Source organism: Amblyomma mixtum, chromosome 4 (genome assembly GCF_055824585.1).
Source record: "Amblyomma mixtum isolate Tamu chromosome 4, ASM5582458v1, whole genome shotgun sequence".
Classification (NCBI taxonomy): Eukaryota; Metazoa; Arthropoda; class Arachnida; order Ixodida; family Ixodidae; genus Amblyomma; species Amblyomma mixtum.
Window position 1 is genome coordinate 47,890,584 of NC_143015.1, and position 27,029 is coordinate 47,917,612.

General features: G+C 45.7%; 1 protein-coding gene across 1 annotated transcript; it reads right to left on the reverse strand.

The window, feature by feature from the left end:
- Positions 1–1,106: 1,106 nt before the first annotated feature.
- Positions 1,107–25,519, reverse strand: LOC149346434 (uncharacterized). The gene is made up of 3 exons (XM_089541329.1): positions 25,420–25,519; positions 19,304–19,433; positions 1,107–1,242 (listed from the first exon to the last, which is right to left on the reverse strand). Exons 1-3 carry the CDS (start codon positions 25,517–25,519, stop codon positions 1,107–1,109), a joined length of 366 nt encoding a protein of 121 aa, XP_089397455.1.
- Between the last annotated feature and the right edge of the window lie 1,510 nt (positions 25,520–27,029).

Consider the following 27,029-nt stretch of genomic DNA (forward strand, 5'->3'; position numbering starts at 1 on the left):
ATAGGTTTGTCGGTGACCACCCACGTCTGCATTGGTATATATTTAAACTGGGAATCCTGCACCGCAGTCGCATCATTGATACCTCACACTACCCAGTTTTAAACGAACGGACGTTCTCTTCGCATCACATCTTTCTCATCTACGAAATTTCACATTTAAGAAACTGAAAAAAAGACATTGGCTTCAGTGTGCAGAAGTGCAGGCAGCTCAACGCGTAACATCAAAACCTCATCATTCAGTAGCCGTTTTTTCTTCTTCGATGATATTGGGCAAATAATGACTTCTGGTAATACGCATATGATGAAGTGCCGCTGCGGGCGCTCAGTGGCTACGGCGCTCGGCTGCTGACGCGAAAGACGCGGGTTCGATCCCGGCCGCAGCGGTCGCATTTCGATGGAGGAGAAATTCTAGAGGCCCATGTACTGTGCGATGTTAGTGTACTTCAAAGGACCCCAGCAGGTCGAAATTTCCCTACGGCGTCCCTCATAGCCTCATTCGCTTCGGAACGATAAACCCCCATAACATGAACTGCGGACACGTGTACTGCTCCCAGGACCCTCTACTTGCCCAGAGCTCTTGATGTTTAGTGCAGGTCATTTACTCAAAAAAATGTGATAATTGCGCCTCACGTATGCTCTTGACAGTTTGCTTTATATGGTGTGCAATTTATACCCTATGACGTAAACCTGTAAATCCTCTACATGGTGGGCGTTTCATCTTATGCGTCCTAAATGAGCGCTGTTTCCTTTCAGGTACTTTTTTTTTATCTGCGATAGCACGTGACTCCTTCTTCAGTTGATCCATAGTTAAGAAATTGTACCCTTTCGCAGCCGAGGACGTGCAAGAAATGTAATCTGTCTTCTTAACTGGCAAAAGGTAAACTTGTGCTTTCCTCAATTTTTTTTCACTAACTTCCTTTTGATGATTGCACAACCGTATTGGTAACAGTCTGTACTGCCGATAGCGAAAGTATAGGTACTGTCCGGAAATTCAAATGAGCATAAAAAGGAGCCAGCAACAAGCCGGTCTATTTGTAAAGCATCAACACTTTCTGACAACCTTTATAGCAGTGCCATCTTTATTATATCCACATTCATCACAGCAGTTCATTTGGAAGCAGCATTTTTGTGGAAGCGGTCACGACGACGTCTATTTTTCTTTTTGCAGCACTTTGGAAACACATTATTTGGGTTCTGGATAACTTCTTCATTGTACCTCGCACTGACATCCATAGGAGGACACCTGCAGAATAAAATGCAGCAAAAGTTCATTTCCGGCATTCTGCGCACGTGCAGACAACAGTTTTCACATTTCCAACCAAGTGTAATTTTACGTTTTTTTGGCTTAGACGGTGCATATACCCAAGCCGGCTACGAGTCGCTAGCATTTTTATTGTGTGTCCTGAACCCTTGAACCGTTTTTTCACTGTATTTTTTTTTTGGGACCTAAATGGCTAAGGATATCAAGCACCTTTAAATTGGTCCAGTCATAATAATTTGACACCCCACAAGTGCCAGTGCATCATAGAGTACTAAAAACGGACGTCAGTAAGTTAATCAATGCTCCGTCCTTGGTTTGACACGGTGCATTCAACCCAAAGCGGCCACGAGGGGCTAGCAGTGTTATAGCGCCTCCTGAACCCTTGAAAACCTTTTTTGAGCTGCATTCGCTTTTGTTGCACGTAAGCAACGAAATGTTATGATGTGCTCTTAAAATCATCCAGTCAGAAGCATTTCGCACTACAGGAGTCCTGGCATAATAATAATAATAATAATAATAATAATAATAATAATAATAATAATAATAATAATAATAATAATAATAATAATAATAATAATAATAATAATAATAATGTTTATTTCCATGATCACAGAAATGATGGAGGTGGTGAGAAAAAAAGCGAGTACGCTTGACTGAGTTCTCACCACCTCTCAGGCAGCGGCATACAGCAAGAAACATTGCGCACTGCACATGCTTCACACATGCAGCAGAAACAAACAGGAAAGAACATGAAAAGAATTAACAGCAAGTAATACAATATTAACACACATGGTAACGCAAAAATAACACATAATGCAACGCTTCATTCCAAATGTGGTGTTAGTGCTGCTTATGAATAAGAATGAGTATATTTATGTGCTTTCAATTATAAAATCTCGTACGGTGGAAAATGGAACATGAAGGACATCAACGTTTGAGTCAATGAATATGTTTAAAAGTAGCGGGAGACGGTAATTAAGCATTTGGTGTCCGTAATTTGTTCGTGTAACAGGTATAGAGCAGTGTGGTTTCTGACGTTGTGGGTATGTAGCCTGGAAATGTTGAAGTGAGGCTAAGTTGCTAATTGTGTTGAAGTAGGGTTTTTGTTCAGTTATGTAAGATTTAATTAACCTGCAATTATAGATTTTCTGGACGTTTGCAATGCTGAATATGGTTAACAAGTGCCTGGTTGTGTGTCCGTAGGGTAACCCATATATTATTCTAAGCATCTTTTTTTCCAGTACTGACAGTTTCTGTAGGTTTGTGTTTGTTGTGGTTCTGAACAATAGATCCGGGTGGCGCAGCCGACCTTCGCGATAAACCTCCTTGGTCTAAGTTTTTATCGCGACAATTTAATCTCACAGCGACTAAGATTTAAACCTTTTTTGACGTGATTGAAAGGACAGCGCCTCAAAACTGACGGTTTTCCGCACAAAATGTCACTTATACTTATGAGGCAGAGGTTTTCGAAGACCTGGAGGCAGGGAGCAGTAAGCATTTGTTGCTGTCCTCGATATAGCGGTAATGGTGGTCGATAAGCGATAGCCCAAGCGCTACATCATTCTGTTCCAGGCCAGCTGTACGCCACTTCGCAGTATTAGGTGGCAACATTCCCTAGAAAGCTCAAGACCGAAAGCATGACAGCCGCGCTTTGGCGACGAATGGACGTAAACATGAAAATTACAGGTCGCGTATGAAGAGCGGGGAGGTTACTGCAAAAAGGTGTGCGCTCTGTAACGCATGTTAGTGATTAGTAAGTGCGCGTATTAAGTGTTAATGTCATAAAGTGTGCGTAACTAAAGAGGATATGAAGACCAAAACGCAGCAGCATTTGTTACATGCGTATTTTCCTGCTCAAGAGACGGTTCGGAAGTATTTCCACTAGTTCCAGTTTTTTCGTTCAATCAAACAACCCCCACGGAAAATCATCTTGAATGCGACACGGAAAACAAATGCGCATTATAAACACACTCGTTTTCCTTGTTCCAAATCTGCAGTACCTTCCCTAAACTACCCCCCCCCCCCAGTCGATGTACAGGGTGTTTCAACTTGAACCAAGGATTAGGAAAGAGTGGCGCCACAGGCTAGTTGAAACCAAATGCATATTGTTTCCCGTCGTGTGGCGCTCCTCAGAGTATTTTGTTTTTAATTCCGTCTAATTAGTTATTTGCTAAGATTAGTTACGCAAAAATTTTAATATTCACGCTTTAGGGTCGTATGCGTTTCATTAAACTCTGGAGGGGTCTACAAAACAACCGGTTGTTGGGACTGGGCATCCCACCGCTGCCACCACTGTTGGGTCTGTGAGTCCGAGCCAGGAAACGGTCGAGGCGACGGTGAGTCAAACGACTTTTATGTACAGTATGTACAAGGGTTTTTACATGATACAAGGGCCAAGAGCCCCACGGGCTAGCACAAAGAAGAAGGGCGGCCCCGGCGGCGAGCGTAGCTCCGGCGTGATGACTCTTCTGCTGCCCGTCTGCTGCGCGGGTTCAGCGCGGCTCCGCTTTTAAAGCAGCTGGTAACGGTTACGGCAGCCAGCCGTTCAAATCCTCCAATCAGGTCACGGCACTGGCCACCGTTCAAATTAGACCAATGGTCGACAGCCGGCGAGCGTCGGAGGAGTTCGCACCGGCGGAGAGGAGGGAAGGAGGAAGGGTCTGTGTCGGCGCCGCGGTGGCGGGATGAGTCACGCTGCACGTCGCGACATGTACGAGAGAGTCTGGGCCTGCTTTGAGCGCCGGCGGGCGCGCAGCGCTGGTTTAGACAGGCCCGCCAGCGAAATGGGAGCTCCGGCACTACAGCACCACCGCCGCCAGACAATGCGCCACGAAGACGAGCTACTTCCGCGTGGCTCGGATGCGGGGCGCGCTCGTACGCCAGGCTCCTCCAAGTTCTCGTCCGGTGTTCAGCCGCAGGTAGCTCCAGGCTCCTTTCCGAGAACGGGTCCCGCTCGTCAGGACAGGATCACTGTTCCGCAGCTTTGTCGCCCAGGTGACTGGATCAGTTTCGCTCGCTCGTTCGGAAGAACTTGCTTCTCAGCACCGGTCGTTGATCGTTCTGCAGGTTGCCAAGAACCGACCGACAACAGGCAAAACCCAACACGAGCAAGTGCCCTCCGTCACCCGTCAAAACGCCAGACTTAAAGGTCATAAAATCTCCGCTAGCAATAGTTCTGTCCCCTTTTCGCTTCCTCTTCAACAAGAGACACATGTAGGATAGCAGAACTCTTAAAATAATAAACTCAACAAAGTGTCAAACGCAAGCAACACAAGGAATGAAATGATTGTAAATTGGGTCCCTCGAGATCATTTGGGCAGGAAAACAATCGGCGGAGGCCACAAATGAGGATGTCAATTTTTCCCCGATCTGCGAGCGAGCTTAACAGCTGTTCGCGAAGAGACAAAATGTAAGTTATGAGGAGGCGAAGGCAGCCTTGCTTAGAACACACGGCTTAGTGCGTCTACGCCAGCGTTTAACTCGGTTAAACGACACCCGCTACCGCGGAAGCTAATGACTCTGCCTCTTTCGCTGTAGCTGCGCTTTTCTCTCTCTTTCTACTACCGCGGAAGCTAATGTCTCTGCCTCTTTCGCGGTAGACGCGCTTTCCTTTCTCTCTGTACTTGCCTTTCCAGTTTCTACGGGCGGTACAGTACGAGAGCGATTCGCTTTCACTCACTTGCGACTTGTCCCTTTCTTTGCGCCTCGCGCGCCAGTCGCGACGTCCCATAGCGAGTGCGCAACGCTTCCGATGGGACCGTTCTTTCTTTCTCTCTGTTCGTGGTGGCAAGTGAGATCCACGAGTCTTCAATTTCTCGAGCACCTTTTTGCATCTCCGCTGAATGTGAGGTTCGTATCTACACGGCCTTTTGATTTCACGCCTACCGCATAGCGTTATCCTGACACGCGGCTTTTCATCGCGAAACCTATGCTTGGCCGAGTGCTTAGGCAGTTTCTTTTTGCCAGTTTTCCTGACCCTGTCACTGCGGCCTCGTACAGTCGTTCGGTTTTTGAGCCGTCCTCGCGTTTTCCCTGTGCGCGCGTGCCGCTTTCTGTGGGAGCGCGGTTTCTCCCGTGACTGCAGCGGAAAGAGAGAGCCCGCATGAGAGCACGTGCCTTTGCGCGTCTTGCCCTCTCTGTGCTCGCGGCAAGATTCACCGGTGCCTCGCTCCTTTATTTTGAGCTTCTGGGGCAGCGCTCTCTTGTATCTCAGTTTCATCCCCTGATACTCTTTCTCGCGTGAATGCTTGTATTATTTCTTTTTGCAGTTTATATTACTGCGAAGATCTATGTGCCTCGAGCCACATATGCGCTTCGCTTTGCGCGATAGTGATGCCTCGCACATTTCTCTAGGTCTGGTTCTGACGTTAGTTTCAGGGCTAACCACGTGACTGACTTTACTAGGGTCATTTTGCCGGCGACGTTGGCGTTTCCGATGGTGGCAACCCACCTCGGCGCGCTTGCCCTTTCTCTCTTTTCGGCAGCGCCCGTCTTTCTTATGCCTGCCTTTCATCTCTCGGCAGCAGCACTCTTTCTTTTGCCTGCCTTTCACCGTCTTTCGGTGACAGCTCTCCCTCTTGAGCTTGCCTTTACTGTCCTTTCGGCGGCAGCACTGCTTGTCTATCACCTTGTGGTGATAGCTCTCTTTTCGGAACTGGCTGTTACTTTCCTTCCGGTTGCAGCTTTCTTTCTTATGCTTGCCTTTCATTTTTCGATGGCAATACTGTTTCTCTTGTTTGGCTATCACCTTGTGGCGATAGCTCACATTCCTGAACTGGCGGTTCCTTTTCTTCCGGTTGCAGCTTTCTATCGTGAGCTTTCCTTTCATTTTCGCCTGTGGAAGCACATTCTGCTTCCGTCGCCTAGTTTTCTGCTCTCTGACAACATCACTTTGATTGTCAGCCAATTCACCTGCGCGACCTGGCTCACGTCTATCTATGGCGCCTTTACTAACTTCCTCAAATCTGCGCTCTTCCTGCTCAGCGTCTCTGAGTGCCAATTCGTCCTCATCTTTCTCGGACGGGCTGACGTCTACCGCCCCTATGTCGTCTGGAACGTTCTGTTCTCCACTGTCGTCCAGCACCTTAGTTTCTTGAGGCGCAGACGAACCAGTGTTTTCTACTGACATTACTGCTGACACCAGCTCTCGTCATGCTCCTGACGCGTTTCAGCCAATTTCGGATGAGGGTCGGCTCTGCACTCAGTCGCGGTGTTCTCGCCACTGCAGCTGATTTCTGGAATATCGCAAAGCTCAGAGCAGTGCGAAAGCACGGGACTTGTTTCGCATTCCTCGCCAGAGACACTAACGCACAACTCAGCGTGCGCAAACTCTCCATGCGCCTGCTTCCGTTGATCGTAAGTTCCGGGTTTCTGCATTCCTGCCGAACGCGCTGCACAACACGGTGTGCCGTCCTCATCTACTTCGCTTGCGTCGGCGCAGGCGTTTTCATTAATGTCCAGACGGACGTCCTCTCTGCCCTGTTCGGCAACTTCTCCTGCTTCTGACACGCTAGGAGGTCCGCTTTCCGGTAACTCCGCCACAATTTCAATGGGCGAGACCTCTGTGATTTCACCGTCCGATGCTGTGGCTACCTTATCCGATGGTATAGAGGTTTCCTCGGTTGGCGAATGCGGGGCAATTCCCACTGTTACAGCAGCAGTTACATCTGCCACGTACGGACTACGTTTCTCTGTGCCGCACTTGCAGATCTGCTCTACAGCTACGCACTCCACCTCTGTGTCACGATCTTCCGACCCTTCAGCATTTTCCAGCCATTCTAAAATGTCGGCTTTAAACTGGTAGGGAAAATTGTTAAACGATGGAGTGCTATTCTCTCGCAGTTACCTTTGGCGAAGGTCCATCGGTGACACGTTATATCTCGTCAGTAAGAAGCTTTTCAGCTCATCGTAGTTCGCCAAGCCGTCGTCCAACAGGCGCTTTACAACGTCATACGCTTCGCTGGAAAGCAGGGCTACCAACTTCTGTGCCCAACCATACCGCTTAACGCGCTCTCTCTCGCAGGCGCGCTCGAAATCGGCCAGATATTTCGCCATGTCCTCGGCGATCACGAAGGGCCGTGGCCTGTCTCTCGGCTGCCGACTATTAGTCTCATTCAGAACGGATGTTTCATATCTCTCGAAACTCATCTCGTGCGCTTCAAGCTCCAGGCCCCTCAGTTTCCTGACGCGAGCACGCCGTTTTATCTCAAGCTGCCTCCGTTCTTTGATCTCATCCCAGGCCTCGTTGGCTCCCTCAGCCGTTACATTCTCCTTCCGCATGATCTCGAGAATCGCATGTTTTCGTTTCGCACGGCCTAAGGTAAGGCCTAGCTCATCACAAATTTCGACGAGTTCCTTCACTTTAAGGTTCTCCATCGCGCACAATAGTCTCTTGCAACTTGCCCTTTTAGAATTCTCTTGCGGTTCACTGCTATAGAGCTACTAGCATGACACGCGCAAGTAATTCTTTCCAAAACGCCTCGTTTACTCCCTCTGCACCAGCTTCCGTTTCAAAGAGCTCCGACTTGGCTCGAAACAGCAAAGCTCTCTACAGTGCTACACACACAGCCCTACTCTAGACTACAGTCACGTGTGCTAGAGCAGTCTGGCGAATTGAGGGGAAACCATCAGGCACTCACCGCGCCGAGGTAGCTGACGCCGGTCGATCCCGCAGCTGCCATCCAATGTTGGGAATGGGGCATCCCACCGCTGCCACCACTGCTGGGAATGGGGCATCCCACCGCTGCCACCACTGTTGGGACTGGGCATCCCACCGCTGCCACCACTGTTGGGTCTGTGAGTCCGAGCCAGGAAACGGTCGAGGCGACGGTGAGTCAAACGACTTTTATGTACAGTATGTACAAGGGCTTTTACATGATACAAGGGCCAAGAGCCCCGCGGGCTAGCACAAAGAAGAAGGGCGGCCCCGGCGGCGAGCGTAGCTCCGGCGTGATGACTCTTCTGCTGCCCGTCTGCTGCGCGGGTTCAGCGCGGTTCCGCTTTTAAAGCAGCTGGTAACGGTTATGGCAGCCAGCCGTTCAAATCCTCCAATCAGGTCACGGCACTGGCCACCGTTCAAATTAGACCAATGGTCGACAGCCGGCGAGCGTCGGAGGAGTTCGCACCGGCGGAGAGGAGGGAAGGAGGAAGGGTCCGTGTCGGCGCCGCGGTGGCGGGCGCTGCACGTCGCGACATGTCCGAGAGAGTCTGGGCCTGCTTTGAGCGCCGGCGGGCGCGCAGCGCTGGTTTAGACAGGCCCGCCAGCGAAATGGGAGGTCCGGCACTACACGGTCCGGCTTTCTGTAGCGCCATATCTTTTACATTGTCCTTTTGTCCCGCATTTAAACAAAGCCTGCGAAATATGAACAAAAAAAAAACCACTTGAGCGTTGCCAAGCGCGTCGTGAGTGAACGAAACGTGCGTGCTCACCGTCTCGAAGTGAGCGGCCGAAGCCGCTCTCAGCATTGTCTTCAAAGTGCGTCCGCACATTCTTTGTGAACATGGAAAGCTCCTGCCCTGATCCGCGATAAGCGATAAGCAGGCCACCGACAGCCAATTCAGACGGAGCTTCTATTGAACCATCGCATATGCAAAACAAAAAGGAAAGAAAAGCAGTGGAGTCGCGTATTTCCAGGTGGCCTCTGGTTTTGTAGCGACAGCTACACTACGCTACTTAGTCGAACATTTCGCTGTCAGCCAGGGTAGACAGTTGTGCGCATGCGCTGAAACCAAATAAGAGCAGCTGGTGCGCCGCGCGCGACGGCAGACGATTGCCGTTGCCGTGGCCACGCGTACGCGTGACACACGTCGATACCGCGTGATATCGATATGCATAACTGCGGATGCGAAGTATAACTCGGAAGTGACACGGCGGCCGTATCTCAGTGGTTTCGCATGGCAGACGAGAAAAAGAGAGTTTCGCTCCTCGCCGGAGGTATCGACAGGAGAAGATAAAGTCATCGGGGCCAAAAGTTGTCGCCTGGCACTTCGCCGCTCTGCGTAGGAAGAATGAACGCGGAAGGGCCAAGCGTGCAGCACAGACGCCTTACCAGAGAGAAGAACGGCTTGCCAGCCGGAGGCGCCGGGATGAGGAGCGTAACAGGCGGCGCATAGCAGCTCAGATGGATCAAGTAGAACCAGATGTCACGACGTATAACATTGCATAGCCTTGATAAGCCACTGCTCATTTTTTTTTCATTTTTATCATTTCATATCCCGTCAAACTTTGCGGTGGCCGCTCAATTGGGCACGGTCAGCGCGCACGTATTGTTCCTTCAAAACACGGTTGGAAGCGCTGGAATATGGTAGCGCATGAGCGCCGTCACGTGGTATTTTTTTTTTGTGGCGAAAGCAACACTACGCGAGTCGCCGAGGCATTTCGCGGAGCTGACGAAATGCCATACTGAGCATGCGCGAAGAGCAGACACGGCGCAGAGCTGACGCGCCGCCGCCGTCGCTGCGCAGGTGACTTATAGGTGCCGACGCCGCACTCGCCAGTTGCGCTTGCGCAGTAGCGGCGCATAGCTAGAGTGCCGGGGCCGCCGCCGCTGCCGCGCGCTCTCCATCGCCTTTCTCTCTCTCTCTCCTCGTTGCTTTCGCAATGCTCCAGGTTAAACAAGAGCAAAACCACTGCCATCGTTTTTTCAAAATTCGCGGGCTTTCATTAAACGCCGCAAAAAAGAACCACGTAGTAGATTTGCTGAAAAAAAAAACTAGATCGGTTCTTTCTTAACCCCTCTACAACTTGGGAGAACGCATGCGACACTGAAGTGAATAAAAGAAAATTTGCATAATTAATCTCAGATAATGAAATAATCAAGCGGTATTTTAAAATACTCTGAGGAGCGCCACATGACAGGAAACAATCTGCCTTTGGTTTCGCCCAGCTCCAGTGAGCCAGTTTTTTTAAACCTTGGTTCATGTTACGTGATGCCCTGTATATTACTGAACGGGCTGAAAAATAAATATATCGCGTAATAGTGCTTTCTCGGGCTCATGCCCGAGATGATCAAAAAGCAAGAATGTTGATAATTTACTACCGAGGCGAGGAGTTGCGTACGCAAGTCTCGCAACACAGTAACAGTAGTCCAGTCATTAAAACTTCGTGCTGCGTACTTTTTCGCTATGCTGATGCAATTAAAATGGCTGTTATTATATGCCCAGCTTCACTCCAGTGTTCATGCTGCTTACGTGATGTATAACTCCTATTTCCCATCCCCCCCTCCACCTCTCCCTCCCTCCGCAACCTCTCCCTCCATCTTTCCATGCCGCCAACTCTGAACTTCCGGCGCGATAGCTGAACCGAGGCCGTCACGATGTGACGGGACCAGGCCACCGCGAGACGTGTGACGTCGCGAAAGCCTCCTGCCAGGGCGAACGGAAAATGGCGCGCGCGCACAACACATACGAAATTACGCCATCCGCGCAAAAGTGCATAAAATAGGTACTGAAACTTTACATAATCGTATCTTCAATAACCAGTTTCGGTGGTTTTTCATAATCTCGCAGTTTACTGTATATTCCCTCTAGTATCCCTCTAGACGTTCTGGAAGAAAGCTTTAATGAATTTGAAATAGCATCCAACCGCGAAAGTGTAGAAGAACTATGGGACCGACTTAAAGGCATAATAAAATATTGCATAGATCATTTTGTCCCCACACGTATAAGGAAATCACAGCAAAAAAATCCATGGATAACTAGGAGCATCATACACCTTAAGCGTAAGATAAAAAAGTTAAGGAAGAAAAAAATCAGGGCAACAGAACTTTCAATAACCAAACAAATGCTAAAATCTGCATTGGTGGAGTCGAAGAAAACGTTCTTCAATAAAACGCTTACAAACTTCCTTAAAAGCTCACCACAAAAGTTTTGGCGATATTTCGCAGATAGAAAGAATGAAATAGAACAGATAGTGGATGGCGACGCAGTCGTGACAGAAAAGAAAGATATTGCAAACGTATTTAATCATTTTTTCCAATCAGTTTTCACGAAGGATAGATGTGACAGTGACGGTTATCCTTTAGTCTGCGCCATACAATACCCAATGGAAGACCTACGCATTACAAGGGAGGGCGTGTTCCAGCATTTGCTTAGGTTGGATGCAAAAAAATCGTGTGGCCCAGATGAAATACCAACGGTATTTCTTCAACGGTACGATGAATGGATGTCGTATTATTTGCAGCTTTTATTCGAAAAATCTTTGCGGGATCATTCAGTACCTCAGGACTGGCGCGATGCCACCGTTGTTCCGATATTTAAAAGTGGCAATAGGCTATGTGTAAACAACTACAGACCGGTCTCGCTCACTTCTGTGTGCTGTAAAGTCCTAGAGCATGCAATAGCAAAACATATTCTGTATTTTTTAGAAAAAAAACGATTTATTATGCCCAGTTCAGCACGGTTTCCGATCTGGCTTTTCGACGGTGACACAGCTAATCGAAACTGTACATGACCTTTGTACAGCTACAGATGAATGCCAACAGGTAGATGTTGTATGTATAGACTTTGCGAAGGCATTTGATAAAGTTGCACATCATAAACTACTTTCCAAATTGAGGAGCCTAGGAATTAGTGAAAATGTAGTATTGTGGATTCAGGCATATTTAAAAAACCGTTATCAAAGGGTCAGAATCGGGAAAAGTGAGTCGGGGAAGTGTGAAGTTGTGTCTGGAGTGCCGCAGGGGTCTGTTTTAGGCCCACTTTTGTTTTTATTGTATATTAATGATATTCTGTCTAATATTAACCCACCTGTAAAAATTAAACTATTCGCCGATGGTTGTCTAATTTACACGCGTGTAGCCTGCACGGAAGATCAGATCAAACTAAATAAATGCCTACAATCATTAAACTCGTGGTGCCAAAGATGGGGCATGGTAATTAACTACAATAAATCTACATACACTCACGTAACTAAAAAACAGAACGTTATCAGATTTGAATATAATATTGGAGAAAATACCTTGGTCGAGGTGCAGAGTTTCCGGTACTTAGGGGTGACAGTGACGCATAATCTAGACTGGCGTATTCATATTGAGAATATCTATATTCAAAAGCGTACCAGAAGCTTTGCTTTCTTAGGAGAAAACTTCCAAACGCAACTAGAGAAATTAAGTTAGTCGCCTACAAAACGTTTATACGACCAGTTCTGGAATATGCGAATGCTGTGTGGAGCCCTCACCAAAAATGCTTAAAAAAGAAGGTAGAAAGAGTACAGCGGATTTCAGCACGTTTTATATGCTCAAAGTATCGCCGTACTGACTCGGTTACAAAGATGATGCAGCAGTGTGAATTGGAAACGCTGGAAATTAGAAGAATAAAACATAGACTCAAACTTTTTTTCCAGATAATGCAAGGGACATTAAAAATAAATAAAGAACATTATGTGAAAGCGCCTCTAAAACGTGGTTCCCGGAAAACCCACAGCAGGGTACTACAGCCTATTAACACACGTACGGATGTGTACCGGTATTCTTTCATCCCTGATGTAATTGAAATGTGGAACAAATTGCCAAGTGATGTTGTGGAGAGTATGAACGTGCAACAATTTGAGCAAGGTGTTCATATATTTTTGAGAAATGGTGCACAAATTTTGAACTCTGACTCATGATTGCTCATTTATGAATTTGTTTTTGTTCCCTCCCTGTAACGACCCTCATTTGAGGGTTAACAGTATGACCAAATAAATAAAAAAAATAAAAAAACTCTCATGATCCGGATATGAAGTCACTACTTGCCCTAAATAGAAGTATTCCCTTAGCACTTCCAGCACCTTGATGCTAGTTATAAGTTGCTGTTCCCGTCCGAGACCGAATAATTTATAGACACACGTTACTGCTATGCATGTTTAACACACTGATCATGCTTTACAGTTCACGTCATGAGTAACTAAGCATGGCGATGTCATCAGGGGATCGCATATTACAAATGAATTCATCATTAACTATTGTTCCCAGCTGTCCCCAATTTAGACCTGTGCACACCTCCAGTAAACAGGCTGTCAATAAAATTGGCCAGATTGTGCCTGCCTGCCTGCTTGCCACCTTTTTTGGAATTTTGTTGCGTGCTTTATGGAGGGCTAAGGGAGCTTTGCACCCGCTGTATACTACAATCTTCCAGTATTTTGACACAAGGTTCTTCTACACCCTGATCACGCTATGCATGCATGACGGCTGAAGCTTCGACTGAGTCAAATGCTTTCTCGTGGTCTATAAAAGCCATATATAGGGATGGGATATACTGTGCTGATTTCTCTATCACCTGATTGATATTGCCACGCGCCTAACGCGCCGCGCGGCCTCCGCGCTGAGTCGAAGACGACGACGAAGCGGCGGTGGGCTCTCGTGGCGCGCTGTTCTGTTCTGTGTGGTGGAAGCTGGCTCGATAATTAAAAAGAAGGCTCCCGGTCTTGGGTTCTTTCTGACGTCTACCTTCACGGCTCCTCTGGTCGTGACACTGGTGGAGGTGCGGCCGATGCTCCCTACTCCTGAGGACGACTCGACGCGTCCGCCTCTTGTGACCACCCCTGTCCATCGTGCCAGCCGGAGAATCCGCGGCCTGTCCCCCGAGGCCCTTCCTATTGTCAGCGCGCCTTCAACTACCGGCTTCCCCCTGAAGCTGGCCACTTCGTGGAGCAAGCAGAGCAGGCCCGTCAGCTGGCCCGCTTGCACATCAAGGACCAGCAATCCGCCGATGCCCGATACTATAACCTTCGGCACAGGGACGTGCACTACGAGCCGGGCGACCACGTGTGGGTGTGGACACCAGTGCGCCGCAAGGGATTGTGCGAAAAGCTTTTAAATAGGTATTTTGGCCCGTACAGAGTCCTGCGCCGCCTGAACAGCGTCAACTACGAAGTTGTCCCCCATGGAACTGTGGTCGCCGACCCTCAGCGTCAACGGCCTGAAATCGTGCATGTAGTGCGCTTAAAGCCGTACTTTTCGCGTGACTGAGCGCTGTGTTCACGCTGTTTCGTACCTTTTCCCCTTACCCCACGTGTGTACTTGACTCTCCCTGCATGTCATCTAGCGCGCACTGTATAGTTCACCTCACCCCCAGTCTTTTCTTTGTTCCTCCTCCCCTCACTGTACATACCCCATTCCACATCGAGACGATGTTTGCTTTCGCGGGGGGGAATAATGCCACGCGCCTAACGCGCCGCGCGGCCTCCGCGCTGAGTCGAAGACGACGACGAAGCGGCGGTGAGCTCTCGTGGCGCGCTGTTCTGTTCTGTGTGGTGGAAGCTGGCTCGATAATTAAAAAGAAGGCTCCCGGTCTTGGGTTCTTTCTGACGTCTACCTTCACGGCTCCTCTGGTCGTGACAATATTGTGAGTATGATCTATTGTCTAGTAACCTTTGCGAAAGCCTGATGATTGTGTAGATTGAAGTCTAAGATTGTTCTTAATATATTAGCAATTACCTAACTAAATACATTTTAAGCAATTTAGAGTAAGCTGCTTCGTCGGTAATTTTCAAGTAATTGACCACTCCTTTCTTACGGATTCAGATGACGTTAGCGTTCTTGGAAGCTTCTGGAACGCTCGAGGTCATAAGGCATTGCGCTTACAGGGTGCTTAGTTTTCGTAGCACCGTACCCCGTCGTCCTTTAACAGTTCTGCGGACCTCACCAGCTGCTTTCCCTCTTTGCATTGCTCCTATTACTTTCATTTTTCCCTTTGCTACGTGCAAATGCAACTCTCATTTACGTTCTTGTTACATGTTCTACTTTATGAATTTGCGTAGAACTCTTCCATCCCCATCCATTTTGCCAATGGTATTGCCTTCTTTTCTATCAACACACACATCTCGATTTTACGTAAGCCGTTCTTTACAGCATGCTCGATTCCCTCCAAATATATGTGGGCTACCTTGCGCTTATTTTTTGACTTTGATGGCTCCGCCTGCTCAATTCTCTTAGTGCGGTTAGACGCTTTTATGGTTTGTCGTCTCTCAATCATATCTTTCGTCTACTGAGATACCGTTTCGGTATCCTGTAGAACAATTCGATCCCCTCGTTCTACTGCGAACTCCGTAATAATAGCAGCTAGATTGTCGTTCTCGTTTGAACATTAAGATCTTCTTGTTCTGTTAAATCTTAGCATGTGTTCTTCAGCGATATCCTGAATTCCTGAACTATTCCTCTTACCGCTAACTTGTTAAAGGGCTTCCGCTTCACTAGTTTTTTTCCGTACCTCTTCAAGCCTTAGCCAGTTCTGTGACCTTATCTTAATGTGGTCGCTAGAAAATGCCTTTCAGTGTACCTTCACATTGTGCACGATGTCAGTGGGAGCGCACAGTATGAGGTTTATTTCATTTTTAGTCTCACCTTTAGGGCTTTTCCAGTCTACCTCCTGTTCACTCGTTTGCAGAAGGAGGTATTTTTGATCCCTAAGTTATTTCTCTCTTCAAACTCATTCCTGAGCCTATGCCTTAAGGGCACAGGGTAAGGCAAAATTAGAAAAAAATAGTTTTTTTTTTCTTTTGAAATTTGAGAAGTTCCGTTCTTTCTACACATGTTCCATGATCGCACTTTCCTCAGAAAGCCATATTTCGGGCTAAAAAACGCTTTTCCCGAAACCAAGTAGTCAGCGGCCACGCCCCCTTTCCGGATATCCTCCGCGTTTATCGCCAATTTTTTCAACCAAAAAGTCCACCACCTGATTTGAAAGCTTGTCTGAAATCAGCTACATATAAAAAATTGTTTGCCAACAATTTTTCAGCTCTCTTTTTTAGCCAAGATAATCCTGAGACGCTGCGCACGTTTTTTCCACGTTTCTGCAACTTTCATGCAGCTGCATACGAGTGCTTTCCCTGCCGATGAGTATTGTACTTTGTGCCGGTGTTGGTTGTTGTTAATAAGAGGAGATGCCTAGAGGAAAGAACGCCTTCGGCAGGCGCGAATTTCACGGCAATCGTTACACTCATCGTGCAAAATCAAAAGGATGTCCACGCCCTAATGAGACGCCGAACGCCAAACGCGCCAGCTCCTCGACATCGAAGCTTTCAAGATTTTCTGTGTGCTTCCAGGAAGAGGATGTGCTACAGAGCAGCAGCGAATACGCCTTAATGAACATGGACGGCATTTGTGCCGCAGTTACACACAGTTGTGTGTGTAGACAGTGCGGTGGAAGGGTTGAGCTCACAGAAATTCTGACAAAGCACGTGTTTGTTAGGCTTCAAAGCACTGGACGCTGTTATTTCATTTAATGATGGTAGCATCGCATGGGCCAACGTTTTGAAGGCGTGTGGATTGAACCCAGGGCGCAGAACCATCGAGTGGCTGAGGGAAGCTGACCACAAGCGTATGTACTTTCCGGACCGGGCAACACGACAGCTGACAAAAGAGGCCCGGCAAGCACAATTTCAAGCCCAAACGCTAAACATTGACAGCGACAGTGACTACGAAGTAGGGGGCTATTAAACCAATGGCTATGAATGTGTTTGTTCGAATAAAAAATTGTTTTTCACATCTTTTTTCACTTTAGGCTCAATTATCTCGAAACAGTGTTTTTTCTTACAAAGGTACCATTATTTCCAACTTCTTTCAAGACAGACAGCTGGTTTTCTTTTGCAACCATCTACATAAGAGTTGGCAACTACTGAACTAGAATTAAGCAATTTCACTCAGTAGTTTTTCCGTTATGAATTTTCAAATGTGAAAAGAAAGCCGAAATTTATGTACTACAGTTAGAAATTTCATTAAAAATAAAATTTTCAACACATTTCAATTATTCTAGTTCAGTGAAAAGAGCGCAAAATTTGAAACAAAATGATATATATATTACCAGGGTACACCTATTAGTTAGCGAGAAACATGTACCTCAACATGCCCTAAAATGCATGGGAAGTATAGGGCTTACCCTGTGCCCTTAATCATCAAACCCAGTTCTCCGCCCTGCTTCTTGCTTAGCTTCGCATTGAAGTAGCCCATCAGTGCGCTGTACTGGGGTTTTTCATAGTTCACTGCCGATTGCACGCGTTCATTGAAACTTTGATTGATCTGGCACTCATAGCTGGATGTAGGCGTGTTGGCTGGCACCGCCTTCAGTTTCTGCCTCATATTAAGCGCAATTACGATTCTGAAAAAACTATTCGGTAATCTGTGATACTAGTTCTGTAGTATTTCTCTACATTGCCATATCCTGATAGATGGGGAATACAGCACCTAGTTTTCGTCTGCTCGCCAATCCACGACTGCACCGTACACGTCCATTCTTGAGCACCGTGCCACCTCATTTGTCCTCATAGCCTCACTAAGCCTTATAGCATCCCTTTTAACATCCGCTAATTTCCCGAACAGCGCCTAAAGCTAGCCTCACTGAATGAGGTTCCAGCGTTAAACGTAGGCAATTTCAGTTTGCATTCGCGGCCTGCGCTGAGCCCTTGATTCTTAACGCCCTCAAGAGGACCACACGTCCGACTACTGCCTTGTTCAGTTGCGCCGCAGCCGCTGGAGACTTATAGCCGAGTTTGTTCATAAAAAGTTGTGGTCAAGTACTACTCAAAGGAGTGCGTTCTCGGTTCTGGTCACCGAGATCGGGCCTCACCCCCTGCCTGATTATGCAATCCCATTGACACGCGGATTTTCTTTTTTAAATCAGGTGGAGAATTGCGTGACACCGGGATTCGCACCCCGTTCCTCTTTTCCGCGGGACGGATGTTCTACTCTACGCCATTGCTGCCATCCCTTTTCTCTCTTTATGGGTTTGTTTGACACAATATTATAGGTTCCACCATTCCTTAAGAAAATCCAGGCCGAAGTGGCTGCACTTGTTCAAGCTGCTTTTGTCTTAATATATTATTGAAAACTGTACTTAATGCGAAACTGCTTTCTAAGCGTTCGCTCCGCTCCCATGGAAACGTCGCTCAGAGCAGACCAGCCGCTTTTAATTGACGTGCTACGCTTTCCTTATTTGGATATACCTGTTGATACTCAAGTCAGTAAACCCGTAGAAGGACAATGCGATTGCAATTGTTTTAATATTCAACATCAGCGCTTGCTGGATCCTAAAAGAGCTTTAAGAAGTGCGAATATTCGTTAATTGTCCCGAATGCTGAGCGTTTTCCTGTGCAAAGGCACGAAGAACCTGAACAGATGCGCGATAGATCCGTGTGAAGCAATGTCTCTCATATCGTCTGCAATTTCAGCCCTTTCTTTTTTTTTCTGTATCCTTTTTAATCATTCGTGCCCTGGTCAAGGTGTCGCTGAGTCCTATATTGAAAAATTTAAGAGTTGGCGCGAATTTTAATTCTCTTAAAAGCCAGTGAAGCGCATTAGACCTATTTAGAACCCACAAAAGCGGTACAGAGTTTGCACTAAAATGCCTTTGGTAGCTTACTATTGGTACCTGCGAAGTATCCACAATGAACTCCATATAATTCAAGATCCGTTTGCCTTTCTTCAAACCAGGTTTGCAGATGGTTCGCTCCTTTATTTGATTCAAAATTTAAACTCATTACCTTCATCTGTAGGTGGAAACGAAACTACTAGAAATTCAGAGCGTCATTTTTTTTTCACTGGAAGCCTTGCTGCCAGGGTCAGCTCGATTACATCGGCCTACACCACCACACAATAAACTGTAGCGCACAGCACCCATCCAAAATAAATCTCACCTAGATCGCACTCTGCGAGGATTTGAAATTTTTATTTTTGTATTCCAGATCGTGGGTAGCTTTATTCTCATAGAAAGAAATGAGGAAACACTTTGTTACTTTCGCCGCTTATAGACCAGTTAATGTTACGTCTTCTTGAATCTAAGAGTCATGTCAATAATATTGTTTGATCCCAACTAATTTTAAAAATACACCTAATTTTCGACTAAAATATTTTGGCCACAACCAAACCAACTACGTGAAACGTTGTTATATAGTTTTCAATAAACCAATGTTTTTAAAGATATAGCAAATAACTATTCATAAGAATATATTTTGCTCAAATGTAGCAAAAAGCCCCGTCCCCAAAAAAACTTTCTACATTGAGCGAGCACAGCAAAGTAACATAAACCTTCTATGCGAGAGGAAAACAATGAAGCGAAAGCACCACCTTACCCGTCCACAGTGACCTCTGGGTAATAGCGTCCGAAGCTGCATGTCCATCTTTCGCATGGTTTTTCCATATCCTTAGGAACATTTATCGAAAGATTATATCCTTGGTACCAGCACTCTTTAATACCTTCATCTGAGTAGAAAACAAGCCAGTTTACAGACGAGTCCATCAAAGCCTAGTACCGGGCGAGGTGGTTCTCCGTGCTAATTCTTAGGAACACACAGAAGAGAGGACGACTAACACACGCCTCACTCCCTCTGTTTAGACAGACAAAGGTATGCACATGTAGTAATAGAAACCAATGCACTCCCACATTCATGAATTTTGTGCCTAGCTTCATTCCGATTTATCTTGCCTGCCCAAAATACACGGAAAGTACAGGGGTCTCAAGAATTTCGGCTCCATCAAAATTCTACCACTTCGGCTGGGATGAAACCCTCGTGTTACGGATAGAATTTAGTTAAGCACTGTACTAGTTAACGTAATTCCCCTGTTTCCTTTTTTTTTTACGTCCGCCAACCGTCATATGTCTATGCTGCAAAAACCTTCTCTTTAGCTCAAAAACAGTAGTTTAAAAATTGGTGTTCACCTTCAATGAAACACCTGGTATATATTTAGTGAAAAAGAATTATTAAGAATGAAATTTAATGACACGACCGTTCCACCACGGCTTATGGGGAGCAAGTGAATTCAGTCGCACAAATCAGCGCCAAATAATACTTCGCGGAGGCATGCTTCAGCACAGGAGTAAAAAAACACAAGCTCTTTATTGTTTTTGCCTGGAGGCTGATGAGCACTGTGGAGATTCTTATGGTGCAAATTACGCAGGAAACTTCATATTTTTTCATGCGTTGGTTTGTCTGTGAGTGGTCGGCTGATTGAAATAATGAAGTAAAATAAAGTTGCGGAGATCTTCCCAGACTAAAGACCAGAAGTGGCTCTAGAGATTCATCAGCTCTCTCAAAAAGCAACCTCGAAAAAGGTGAAATGGGAACAGGATATTGCTGGCTTGATTACAGATCAGGAGGCTGACGTTCTTTAGCTAAAAGGAAACCTTCAGCTGCAGGTGAGGAAGTTGCATGCTCGCTGTACTCGCCCGTTTTTGTGTCTAGCGACCGCTTGGAAGCGAGATATGGTGACTGCTCACCGAAGGAGATTTTATGTGCAAAGTGATGCAATGGCTCTGCCGATTGAAACAAAACCGCCTTATAATATTTCCGCACATACTCAGAGTGGTTCTCAGTAAGACATTTGGTGCCTTTCATGTCGACAATCCCAGAGAGTTTCCTACTCTCAATACAAAATGATTTTAAAGCATGGCTCGATAGTGTGTATTCTTTCAGTTTCACAGTTTTCTTGTAACAGCACTTTATTCTTTATTCCTGACTCCTAGCGAAGTATTTAATCTCTTTGCATCATGATACAAAGTTGCCCAAGTATTGTGCCTTTCTCTATCACGTCTCATTGTTGCGTATGCCTATTTATGTTGGCACGTGCCTCTTTCTGTCGTTTTCCTTCCCTTCTGCCAGAGTGTGAAATTTCAGGGCATAGACCGTTTCTCTCCTTAATGTCTTCACAAATTGGCGCAATAGAGCTTGCCATCTATCACGACCAAAAATGCTTTTTCTTGCTAATAGTAATAGATGTTCTAAACTTGCCTTTGAGAATACAGGAGCATTGCGTTTACCTCACTTTTATTAGTGGCCCCCTGTTGATAATTTTCAACAGTGGTAATAGCAAATGCGTATCTTGAAGCACAAGTTTGCACAGTACGGCAGCACTCAAGTGGCTGTACACAAATTCATCTACACTACAGCAACTCGTCTCAACCACCGCACTGAGGTGCGGTAGTCTATAGCTCGGAACATGAGGAAATATTTATCGTCAGCACTGAGAGTATTTTTCTAGAGATCAGATAAAGCGAAGCTTCGGTATTTTCTTCTCTTTTAATTCTTATTCTGGGCTATTAGGTTGGAATCACTTTCCCACTAACTCTAAATGTTCGTCATCTTTGGTATTTTTAAACGTGAACAAGCATTACGTTTCTTCTCCTTACCGTGATTCATTGTTGATACCGTACAACGCGTATAGTTCTGATGTTCCGTTCCTTATTTTTGGTTCATTCTGGATTTGGGAACCTTTCACTAAGAAATGCTGTTGTTGCCAGCATTTCTATGCTTGTAATTGCTGATCGGAAATCCCGACACATCTTTGTGCTCTGGGACCTCCTACTGAACAATAATTGATTTACATTATTTCCAATAGAAAAGCGTTCTTCTTGAGCATTGCGTTACTCACAACTAGTCGAGGTTCCCAGAACTACGTTAGCGGCGCAGTCATGGCTTTGATAAAGGAAAGGTGGCGAAGAAAACGCTCTACTACTATAGTCAGAGCTGCGAGAGTGCAAGAATAAAGAATGCCTTGGGACAAGGGAGTTTGTTCTGTCATGCTGCGGAGAGCGCTGGGAGGAGCATTTTTTGTCCATTGCACGGGAGAAGCTAGCACGAGTGGTACGATTATTCGGGAGAACACAGAGGGCACAGAAATGTTGTACATCTCTCCCATGGGCTCTCTGCACCAATTTTCCACTTAACTGTTCAGGAAAATAAGTTTGGTTTATAAGGGTTTAACGTTCCAACGCGGCTCAGGCTATGAGAGACGCCGTAGTGAAGGGCTCCGAAAATTTCCACCACCTGGGATTCTTTAACGTGCGCTGGCATTGCAGAGTACATGGGGAAATTCGGCCGCTGCGGCCGGGATCGAACCCGCGTCTTTCGGGCCAGCAACCGAGCGCCGTCACCACTGAGCCACCGCGGCGGGGCCTAAACAGACACAGACCGAAGGAAGAGTGGGGGGGGGGGGGGGGGGAGGCCGGGATCAACGACACACGATGCATTGAAAAATTCATAAGCTCCCTTCATTAAATGTCACGTATTTTACTGCAGCAGCGTCTATATGATGAGCTTCTGCGTATTTATGGAATTTACTTTCGTTGCCGTAAGCTGTCGCAATGTTCGCTCTGCACTACCTTACACTTCAGGTCATCCCCATTCACCTGACATCTACTACTCTTAATAAAGTTTTCGGGTACACCCGAAAACAACAGACACGATTACCTGCCTGAAAACGTATGTACTCGACAAGAAGTTATTGAGAACAAAAATTAAGGCAAAATAGATTACCAATACACGTGCAGCCTTCAAAAAGAAACTATGGTTCACCTGCCTCTTAGCCAATTTGTACTTAAAGAAATGGCGGCGGAGGGCGTGATGTTCTGTGTGGACATGGTATGAGGGCAGCGCGAACGAAACTTGATATGGATAGCAATGAATTCCTTACGTTTAAACGTTGAGCACAAAAATAACCTTTAATGCTTGATACTGCTCATTTTTTAACTATTCATTTTGTGGTTCATAATTTTTTAGTAGTTCCTCTTGCCTGAAATGCCGTAACTGTATGTTCTTGTTTCTGCTTGTAGTGAAACACTGGTTTTTATGCACGTCCGGCTGAGCCGTTGCAATACACAAACATCCCCGGTGGTTGCAAAGCCCAAGTAACATAGCACTGCTCGAAGCAGTTTATAGCTCAAAACTTCGTTTCTGGTTTAAGACACCATTTCGTTGAGGAAGGAATTCTAAATGATGAACTATCCTGGAAAGAAGGAATACTTAAAATGGGCAGTTGTCGCACTCATCACCCATTGATTTTTGTTTCATTTAAGTCAGAAGGAGGACCTGCGTCGGAGTGGTAATGTGTCCTACCAATGCCAAAAATTTTCTGAAATTATTGTTATTGAAAACATTTGAATGCATTTAATGCCAACGTTCAAGTTACGTCGCAAGAGCTATAACTAATTTTCTTATAGCGCCGCTGCTACGTCTGCTATTATTCCCAGTGTAAAAACGTACCACTCGTCCGTGTACATGTTCTCAGCTGTGTTTAAACTTTCTATGATAATGATATCGAAAACAACAGCGCCAGAGAAGGTGGACGCATGCGTTTCTTCTAAGTTTTGTGAATAAACGATCAGTTGCGACTCAGCGATTCTGATGTCTGTTCTTTCTATGTCCGTCGTCTTTTGCACTGTTTCTTTTTCCAAGTGACTGTATCAACTAGCTCAAATGTCAGTGTTACTCTAATAATGAACCCTACACAGCGAGGCTTACTCAAGTAACGCATCTACCGTTCATATTTTTTGTATTGACCGGGGAACGTTATGCTGAATTTCGAACGAATGCCGTGAATGTGGTGCTTCCTTCATTGGCAGTTAAGGCAATGTAATCATGATATCTAATATTTCTCTTAAAATGAAAAGATTGGTTCTTAACTACTCCTGCACGTGTACGGGCCGTGTTTCTGAGCATGAAGAATGGTGTGACACTTTTTTCTTCCCAGAAAACGTGATGTACTGCATCTCCCAAATTTACAATCATTGCCTGGAAGAACAGCACTGGCAGCTCATATCCGGATCCTGTTGCAGAATGTTACAATCAATAAGATAAATTCCGAGCGATAAATAACGCATGACTGCCATGGCTGGACTAGATAAAAACCAAAAAGCTACCCTAGCAGCGGCGTTGAGTTGCTAGGGCGCTGCCCGCGAACAAGGTTCCGACGGCCTTCGCAAGCCATCAAGAGATTCCTGTATCGAGCCTGGGAGAATAGCCTCCCCAACGAGCTGCAACGCCCCGCAAGTGGCGAGCGCTGTGACAAACTCGGAAGCGCTATCAGTTATCAGTGCCTCGGATGCCAGCAGTTTAATTCTGAATACCGCGTTAAACTAAGGCATCAACCAGCATTCGATAGAGGGTTTAACGTCCTGTTGTCCTGTGACAGTTTCAGTGAGATTCCGCTCCTTGCATTGCGTGTTCATGCGCAGCTAGGTGCACACAGCCTAGTAACTACCCCCGAAGAGCGCAGTAAGTTGATTTGTTCACGGAGTAATTTTTTTTTTCATTTTAGTTATACTTGCGTTATTTTCTAAAGCACATGATGTGATCTGAATACATCACTTAGCTAACTTCACCTGAAATTTTCAGGGTCTAACTTTTAAATATCTTTTGCCGGGGTGTAACTTTTGAAATAAGGGCAACTTCCGGCATAATGACTCGAAGATAAAATTCTTGAGACAAATGAAGAGCAGACTTACCGCTACCGTAATCAAACTCTTATCAGCGCTTGTCTCGAGCGAGGATTCTCAAAAGTGGCTTCTCTGGCAAGCCGAGGGACCACTCTAATTGAAAGAGCTTGTGTTTCCTTTTTTCTATGAGGAACGCGCCTATCTACATCAGAAAATGATAACCTGCTCCGCGTCCGCTACATTGCAGGCGTGGCCGACGCCTGTGATCGGGCAAAGGAATGGGGATGGGGGGGGGGGGGGTATTTTTAACCATTCATTACTCATTTGTTGAAAAAAATATATTCAACCAAAGCTCCAGAACGTGGTAATGCGAGAGCAACGGCTGTAAAATGCAACTAGTTTTGCACTCAATGCGAGGACTGCACGCATATGTTAGCCTCATGAACCAAGTTTGAAAACGAAGTAGCACAACTTGTTTTGCAGGAAATGATTTCTTCATGAAAACTAAGTGGAAGAAATGAAATAATTTATGCGCTGATCTGAAGAATGTCTTGGAGAAAGGGAAAAGGCTTGCTCCTTGGTATCAAAAATTACTATCACACAGTGAACTGCACCGAAAAACTGCATTAAACCACTTCTTGGGAAGGAAGTTACCTCTCTCTTGGTCTAATTTTCTTTCACTAACTATCATTCCAAAATATTTTTGCTTAACATAGGGGATACTTTTAAGAGGAACACACTAGGCGCAACGCATCCTTGCTTTGATAGGCCACCAAACGCCCAACACTATGCGCTTTTCGTCATCTATGTATTGCGTTTCTTTCATTCAAAGATGGACAAAAGCCTACGACCAATTGGAATTTTGCAGAATCTTCTAGTTATTTATTTCCTTCTCCACCTTTCTTTTAAGTGTCAATGACTGCAGTAGTGTGGAAAGGTGCTAAGAGCTGCCTCATGTATTTATTACGCTTTTATATACATTTTATTATTTGTGCCACGCTGCACCCTAAACAAATCACAATCACAAGCTTCACTTACCTACTTGCACATGTAATGAGCTATCGCGGCCTCCGTTAAAGTCTTTTGCAGCAAACGCCGAATGAGCTCCAATTATGAAGAGCAGTGCAACTGGGTTCATCTTATCCGTCGTTTAGCGCTTCCTGCAGTGCCAAGTAAAGGCAAGAATATTTTGGAAGGGATTCAACAAAATGGGTTTTTTCATGCGCTATTTTCATCACGCAGAAGAAAAATCTAAAAAATGTGCACTTTTTAAAACGTCTAAACTCAGTGAAGCCTTTATAATAAACTACACAGGAGCGCGAGAAATATAGCCTCAAAGCCTACTTCTGACGATACACGGCGGCCGCTTCTGTCAACTTGCTCATAAAGATTTTCTCGCTGTCCTTCCTTCTCACGATGACCTCGACACTGGGTTTTTGCTTTTTATTGATGCCCAAACGTCGGCCGCGATAGTAACTCTTTATTACTCACGATCGTTACAATCGGAGATGAGATAAGTTTTCAAAAAAATATGAAGAGGAAAGTAGCGATATTAACTGCTACAGAACTGAGCATTGCAGGTCACTGCAAAACGATAACCGCTTGCTATAACTCTCAGCAGCATACGAAATGCTCCAAGTAATGAACAAACACGGGCGTGGCCGTAATGTCTGGAGCTGAGAAAATTTCTTCTGCCTTGCGGAATTAGTTCTGAAAGCGGCCGCAGTGCATCTTCACAATTGCTTCCCTCGGCTATTTCGTAAGCGCTAACATGTTTTCTTTCATTGTGCCCTGGACTGTACATATGCCGCAGCAAATATCTGAAAGACTACATGGTTAACAATTCTGAATGCATCATCATTACCACAATACGGTTCTTTTTCCTTCGGAGGGACTTATTATCCCACACCGAAAGTATCTCCGTATATCTATTTTGAGCTCATTGCAGACAAGTGATACTTGCAAAACCATTCTCTTTCATTACTCCAAGCATCTCTTGGCAATTTCCACTGTATGTTTTCCCTATCTTGGTGTACAGTCTAAGGCTGCAGTAGAGCACCTGTTAATAGTTGTAACTATCAGACTAGTGAGGCAATCCACGTTATATTTTTCACTTCCATTTAAGGTGAAGAATTTTGAAGATCCGTTGTTTGCTTTGTAATCATTTTTAAACTGTGCCGCACTTATCCCTATCATTACCGTTCGTCACAGTACTCTTCCTAGCACAATTTAAGCCGTTGCCTCAGTCTTTAAGTTCACACCCTATGGTACGTTTCAGCGAGGTGGAGTTGCGGGCTCCAGTTCGCAGAATTTGAGTGCTCGATAAATATTTTATAGTGGCGTTTTCTTAAAGCGCATTCGCTTGGCAATGAGAGGAGCGGCAGAACTGTAGGCGTTGGCCCAAAATGGAAGATATTTCGGAATACGATATATATGACTTTGTGACATGAATTTGTTTTCGTACACCTGCATCTCGCAAACTTCTTGCTGACTATAAACCGGTTGACAGTTTTTATTTGCAGATATCAAAAAGGGGCGGTCATAATTTCTTAACTGGAAACTGCGATGCCTTCTGGAATTCTGTGATTTTTCCTATGTAATACTTAAATAAATTGAAATATATTCGGCAAAGGCTCTGCAGCACTCCG

What these genes read in the sequence shown, in the direction of transcription:
- LOC149346434 (XM_089541329.1), bottom strand. Translation starts at nt 25,519, where the DNA reads ATGAACCCAGTTGCACTGCTCTTCATAATTGGAGCTCATTCGGCGTTT. An exon ending in CTCATTACATGTGCAAGTAG is followed by an intron (nt 19,434 to 25,419) that starts GTAAGTGAAGCT and finishes TTTTCTACTCAG; the next exon opens with ATGAAGGTATTAAAGAGTGC. An exon ending in CCAGAGGTCACTGTGGACGG is followed by an intron (nt 1,243 to 19,303) that starts GTAAGGTGGTGC and finishes TTTATTCTGCAG; the next exon opens with GTGTCCTCCTATGGATGTCA.